At 48.4% G+C, this 7,143-nt stretch overlaps 1 protein-coding gene across 1 annotated transcript in view; it reads left to right on the top strand.

The window, feature by feature from the left end:
• The window catches only part of KSR2 (kinase suppressor of ras 2), a 366,625-nt gene that overhangs the window by 352,187 nt on the left and 7,295 nt on the right, over window positions 1–7,143 (top strand). Inside the window, 1 exon segment of the mRNA XM_011356069.2 lies at window positions 1,816–1,949. Within this exon segment, the coding sequence (XP_011354371.1) occupies window positions 1,816–1,949 (134 nt within the window).

Here is a 7,143-nt window from a genome sequence, read left to right as displayed (position 1 = left end):
AGTGCCTGCTATGCATGTGCCAGGAATTGGCCTCACTTCTGAGAAGGACGGATGAGCGTGCTGACAGCTAAATGAGAAGGTGTTGCGTTCACTGCATAATGTCCCTGTTCATCTTGTCATTCATCTTAAACCTGGAAATGAAATCAGTGAGGCTGAAAATAGTTTGAAAACCCCACTATCTACACAGGCACCTGGTTTCGGGGGACTATTATTGGTGTTGCACACCCCTGTCTAAAAGGCTCGGGCGCATCGTTTGCTGATGGTACTTGGTACACATCAGCCACCACTTTGCTGGTCTGTTATCACTCTCCCCACACACATCCGCAGCTCCCAGTGACTGGAAGCAGCTGGGACAAGTGACCAGCAAGAGTGCTGTCTGAGTGGCGTCTGAGACTCCAGAAGTTGTTGGTTTATAAGTAGCTCTCCATCTGTGAGACACTGGGATAGATGGAGCGTGGCTGGATTCCACAGGTATTCTTGGATGCCAGCCGTCGATGATGAAGATCCTGAAGAATCCAGAAGAACTTGTTCCCAGACCTGCACCCCAGGACCAGATCTGGGGTCTAGTCCCAGGCTTAGTAGGAATAACAGGGGCATGTCCACAAGTCCACGCTCTTATCTGTCACTTCCAGTAACTGTTGTGGGTCGCCTTGTCTTCACAACTGCCAATGACTTCTCTTGTCCTTTCGCTTTTCAGCCTCTGTAAGGGACGGACGCTCTATTCGGTGGTGAGGGACGCCAAGATCGTCTTGGATGTCAACAAAACCAGGCAGATTGCCCAAGAAATCGTGAAGGTACCAGAGGGTCCGGGGCCTCCTCCCTGAACCTCCAAAAGACGATGTCCCCTCCTGAGACTTGTGCTCTGCTTTCAGACCATTCATCTGGGCTTAACAGAAATTAGACTTGACCTGAAAATACCAGTCCGCGTATGTGTAAGAATTTGGCTGAGATAACGACCATTAGGGACAGTCTGCCAACATTTGGTTTCAGTCTGATGCCTCATCGTCACGATAATTGGATGTGCACAGGGACCAGGGGAAGAAATTCCCCGTCATTAGAATCCCTTACCCCTCAAATCCCTGAATTCCCATGAGTGTCAGCCATTGCTCCCCGCAGCTACAAGGAAAACGTTACATTGTTGGGTGCTGTTTGGGATTAAAACAGCAAGAACATCCTGTGTTTTCTGGCAGGTGCCTCATTAGTCAGTTGTATTCTGGCTTTTATTTCCATTGGAAGTGTCAGGACTGAGCTGTGAGAAGGAATAGGAATGTGACTGCTCATAAAGGCAAAAAAAAACAACCCTAGATATTCACCCTTGAGCTAGACCACCGATAGGCTCTTCTCCACGTTCTTGATCATCGTGTCATATGTCCCTTGAGGAACACAGTGCACTCGGCAGTGACACGGATTAACTAGACATAAGGAACAAGTCTCCTGCGGAGGAGTTATTTTTCAAAGAGCAAGTCGGGCAAGACGGTTGATGGAAGTTTTGTCTCTGGGGACCTCAGCTCAGGTTTGCCCCTGCTCATTTCCCTCTAGAGACATCTTCCTTTGTTTTTAATTCAGGAAGGGGAAGAGCTAGGTGGGGATGGTTTGGCAGTAGTCTGAGGGTGGTGGCAGATTTGTGTCTTGGGGACCCTGCCCGTTCCCACTTGCCATGCCTTCTCCCACCTTTTTGCATTTGGGCCCCGGCTCTACAGCTGTTCGGTGTGGTATCGTTGGCAAAGCAAAGAGTGCGAACCATGAACCCAAGCCAGGATGGCCATGCGTGCTCGGGTTTTCTCTGGCAACTTACTGTCACCTCGCTCCTTGCAGGGCATGGGCTACCTCCACGCCAAGGGGATCCTTCACAAGGACCTCAAGTCCAAGAACGTCTTCTACGACAATGGCAAAGTGGTGATCACGGACTTTGGGCTCTTCAGCATTTCTGGGGTGCTGCAGGCTGGCAGGTGAGAGGTGGTGGACGGGCTTGGAAGGGTTCTTGACTGACATTGGTTGGGGTTTTGTGGGGTAAGAAGTCATCTCAAACAGCATTAGTGACCTAGACTCAGTGCTGGGCCTGAGGTCGCTTGGCTGAGTGGCTGGGCTGCTGTGTGATGATGTAGTGCTGAAGCCTAAGACACATTCTGATTCCCCTGGGGCCTGACTTGCAGATGGCATCTTTCAAGGAACACAGAGTATCCCCAAATCTTACAAAGCCTTTGCCCTTGAACTTCACTGGAGGACTCTTCCCTTATTCCAAGTCACTACCTAGAAGTGAGAGTCACCGAAGAGTTTCCTTATAAATTCATTAATTGTAGTAGAGCAAGAATATAGTGAAGAGCAAAGGAGTGAAGGTCAGACCCACCCAGGGCCCAGCTTGGCTCTGCTACTTATTAACTGTGACTTTAGTGAAGTCGTGGAACTTCTCTGAACTTGTTTCCTCGTCTGCAAGGAAAATGATGGGTAAGGTGATGCCTGCCTCTGGGATCCCTGGGAGGGAAAAATCAGATAACACACATCAGGCGTCCAGCGCAGTGCCCAGAGCACAGGAAGCACCACAAATAGTAGCTGCTGCTGGGTTGTTGTAATTAGTCTGAATTTGCATATACCTCCCCAGGATCACACCGGAGAATTATTAACCATCGTTAAGTAATTAACTCTCAGGCACCTCTCACCCTAGAGCAAGCCGCCTTGAGTTGACCATGTGGAAAACAGCTTGATCCCAAATAAACAACCCATAATTCAGAAGGTCTACCCTTTGTGACTTTTAATTTGGAGAGTGTGTGTGCCCATGTGTGTGTGTACACACACACACACACACACACACACACACACACACACACACACCCCCACCACCACCGCCCCCAGAACTTTAAACTCTGCGTCTTTTCTCTAACCGTGCCTCGCATCATCACTGGCATACCTCTTCAGAAAGGCAGACTCACAGTTTCTCTCATTTCATGTCACTCTCAGCTGCTTTGAGAACTACTGATCTTTTCGAGGTACACACCAGGCCCCCCCCTAACCAGGTGAATTTTGTCCACTCTCTATAATACCTTGAACCTAAGTCAGACCATCTAAAATTTGGTGAAGCTTGATCTGGCTGTTCCTGTGTGATGCAGTAACAAACAGGGACTTAAATTTCTTTTTCAGATTTTACTGCACACCCCGAAAATTCACCACCATCTCCAAAACCACCTCCAGCACCTAAGTCAAGAGAATAAGTAGGCAGAAAATGAACAAATAGGTCAACAGATAGAGACCTCGAGTCAGAACTGGGAAGGCAGGAGGGCCGGATGATGTGGGATTCTTTTCTTTCTCGTGTCTCCCCAGCAGCACTTAGTTCGAGGTTTGCTGGGAGGGGACCAGCATACCCCCCTGTTGCCATCTCCACAGGTTAAGGGCAAAGGGAGCAGTTAGTGACATCACTATGAACTCGGGTATTTGTGTCCGAACTCAAAGAGGCCCAGCAGGTGTTTCCTTTAACCTGGTTCAAGGCCTCTCTTAAAGAGGAGGTTCCTTTCTCCTAGAGGCATGTCGCGCCCCTCTCCTTTCTCCTTGCCAGTGGATCCTCCCCAGGTGGAGGAAAGGGGCGGGGCTTCTGATTTTCTTCCTTTTGATTCTTGGTTTCCTGAAGCCGAAGGAAGAGGAGGAAGAAAGGATATGGAAAGACGTGGGTATCCTTTCCTTCGGCTCATTCATGGCGGCCCACTGCCAACCAGGAAGGGAGTTCAAGCTAAGGGCAAGGTGGCTTCTGGCCTGGTTATCCAGACAGCACCCCGTCCTTCCTCTGCCCCAGCTGGTTGTTAACACAAACCTAGTTGTGTCTGCAGAGGACAGAGAGCCCCCAGTGTCAACTCCCAATAAGAAATCTACATTTCTTGGTTACTGACGAGTAGCCATCAGTGGCTTCCTGTGTTTTTATTCTTGTTACAGTTATATATAAGGCTTAATGTAGAATTCTACTCCCTAATGGTGCTGTTTCTCCAGGAATTAGTGTAGAATTCTCTGGGGCTTTAAAGACTTGTAATCAAGTGGATCTTAGCTCTGTCACTTACTACAAATTCCGTGGCTTCGGGCAGGTCACTTAGGCATTTTGAGGCTCTGTTTTCTCATCTGTAGAACAGAGATCTGAGCTGATCTGATCGGTAGCTGCCTCTTCCTGACGCGCTGGGTCGGTGGAGGTTTGGAATTGCAGGGTGGGGTCAGGACGAGGAGCGGTGGCCATTTGACAAGCATGAGCCTGGGGCGAGTGTGGGCACATGCCTGGGAGCGGGGGCCAGTAGCCAGGCCCGGCAGGCACCCCAGGGTGTCCCATTCCCACGGCGATGGGCCCACCAGTGACAAACCCAAATCATCTTCATTGTGGTTATTATTATGATTAATAACAGCCTGCAGGGGGCTGGCACAGTAGTGCTGGCATCCAAGTGACATCATTTTGGAGGATGGCAGAACAGCTGTACCCTGGCAATGCTGGGGACATGCCAGGGGAAGCCTTGGGATACGTTTGGATGTTCAGGACACTCTCACTTCACTGGGTGACCCTGACCCCTGCCCCGGGCCTCCTCGTGTTGGGCATCCAGCGCCGTGAACATCTCAAACTGAGGGGAGGGCAGGAAGACAAGTAACTTCTCCTGAGCGCCCACTGTATGCCAGGTGGTTCGTACCACTTAATCCTCATAAGCCTACAGTCGGATGGATTGTGGGTCATTGTTCTGTGGATGGGATCGGATCCCTATTTATTACCTCTGGATTTTTTTTTCCTTTTTTTATCTTGGGGACTCAGAAATGAAGTTGAGACTAGAGCCCAAAGTAAGAGCATCATCCCACAGAGGAGCCATGGCCTGGCCAGCTGACATTCTCCAGGCATGACCAGGCTGGTGGGGTGGGGTGGGGCGGGGTGGGGTGCTGCTGCCAAAAGAACGTCATTATGTCCACAAATTGCGTGGCCCTGGCAGTGACACAGGCCTGCCCCATGCTTTATCTCCCTGCCCCGGACGTATGAAATTCATGTCCCCATTTTTCAGATGAGAAAATGGAGACCTGGGTCTGCTCAGGGTCACAGAGCTAGTGAGCAACAGATAGGTCCTTAAACCCCTGATGGTATCCCCAATTCTAGGAGCAAGGATTCATTGGCCTGCCAACTCAAGGGCTTGCTAATGGATTCGAGTCCTATTTTCTAGCAGAGGATTATTCTATCAGGTCTACTACGTAGAGCACAGGAGCAAGTTACGTGTCACTAATAATGAAAGACTGAAATTTGAGCTATTTTCATATTTTACGTATAAATTAGACCATTGATTTTCAGCTGGGCTCTTCCATTCCCCAGGGATACTTGTGATGTCTGGAGACATTTTTAGTTGTCACAACAGGGGAGAGGAGATGCTACTGGCATCTAGTGAGTAGAGGCCAGGGATGCTGCTGAATATCCTACAATACACAGAACAGCCCCACCCAAAGAATTACCCAGACCAGAGCCAGAACTCCAGACTCCTGGACTCCATCTCACCAAGAGTCTTCCCTCCCCCAAGTGTGGTCTGCAAGATGACTTTAGGGAGGATGTGAATAGGCTTTTTCCGTATTAATTTTAATGTGTACCTTAAAAGTGCTAGTTTGCGCTTACGGTCATGTTAAAAAGTAACCCATTAAATATATATATAAGTTAAAAATTCCATTTGTAGTAAATAATAGTCTAGAGCAGCCCTGTTCACTGTGGCAGCCACTAGCCACACATGGCTATTTTCACTGTGATTAAAATAAAGAAAATTAAAAGTTTACTTCTTCGGTTGCATTAGCTGGATTTCAGTGGCTCAATAACCATGATAGGTAGTGGCTGCCAAACTGGACGACAGAGACAGAGAACATTTCCATCACTATGGGAAGTTCTGTCAGACAGCACTGTTCTAGAAGGTGTTAGAAGGGCAGAATCACGATTATGGGATAGGAAAGCGTACAGTTACGGGAGCGTGCATCACACCTTACGCAGCTCAGAAGCCTGCCCGTACTGGGCGAACAGTACGGTTCAGCCAGTTTCAGGCCCCCACATGCCGGAGAGTCTGGTCCTTCACAGTGTCACTCTTGACGGTTTGAGATATCCATCCCCCTCCCCCGCTCCTGCCTTCTTCTTGTATTAACTGGTCCTTTCCTGGTTGTCTTGAATCAGAGAAACCTGACAGGAGGTCAAATTTCAGTCCCAGATAGAAAGTTCTGTGCTGGCTAAAGACTTAACAGTGTGAAGAAAATTCCTATCTCTTCTAAGAATTTATCCCAAGGAATACTCAGATGTGGGCAAAGGGCTATATTTACAGTACCTACCCAAAAATGTTCATGGCAGCATTATTTATAATGATGAAAAGAAGAACCACCCAAGGCCCATCACAAGGAGTTGGATGCATGCATTTTAATAGGTCCACGGGATGGTATCGTGTGTGCCAATTACACTGATGGTCTTTAGAGTTCTCGAGCACCCTGAACAGGGCCCGCCTCGGGTCTTTGTCATTTTTCTCTTCTACTTAAAATAGTCTTCTCCTTGTTCACATGGCTGAATCCTCTATGTCATGTCAATCTTAGCTTGCATTTTACCTAAAGCAAACTCTCTCTTATCTCTGAGACATTCCCTTTTAAGTTTTCTCTATAACGCTTATCACTACCTGTATTTTTTCCTGTTTATTTAATTCATTCATCATCACCTTCTCCTGCCAGATTTCACACTCCAGGAGGGCGGGGACCCTGTTGGTCTCATTCTCTGCTGTTACTCCAGTATGAGAACAGAGCATAGCAGGTGCTCCATAGATACAGGTGATTCTCATTATTCACAGATTTCATATTTGCACATTTACCTACTCACTCCGATTTACTTGTAACCCCTAAATCACTAACTCGGGGTATATTCACAGTCATTCACAAATGTGCACAGGGTGGGAATAAATCTGATGCACATGTGCCCCTGTGAGGTTGAACAAGGGGACACTCTGCCTTCTTGTTTCAGCCATACAGAGCTGACCAGAGGATGGAGACGGGAGGGGGTGGTTCCATGTGATGCAAGGCGGTGCATGACGCTCCAGGTCTGAGGCCCCTTGGTTGGGGTATCACAACCCTGCCACCTGGTAGTGGAGCAGCCTCTCTCCTGTATTAAAATGAATAAAGAAAATAGAAAGTACT

The sequence above is a fragment of the Pteropus vampyrus genome, unplaced genomic scaffold (assembly GCF_000151845.1).
Source record: "Pteropus vampyrus isolate Shadow unplaced genomic scaffold, Pvam_2.0 Scaffold23, whole genome shotgun sequence".
Taxonomy (NCBI): domain Eukaryota; kingdom Metazoa; phylum Chordata; class Mammalia; order Chiroptera; family Pteropodidae; genus Pteropus; species Pteropus vampyrus.
The sequence above is the reverse complement of the archived record's forward strand: the minus strand, read 5'-3'. Positions and strand labels throughout refer to the sequence as shown.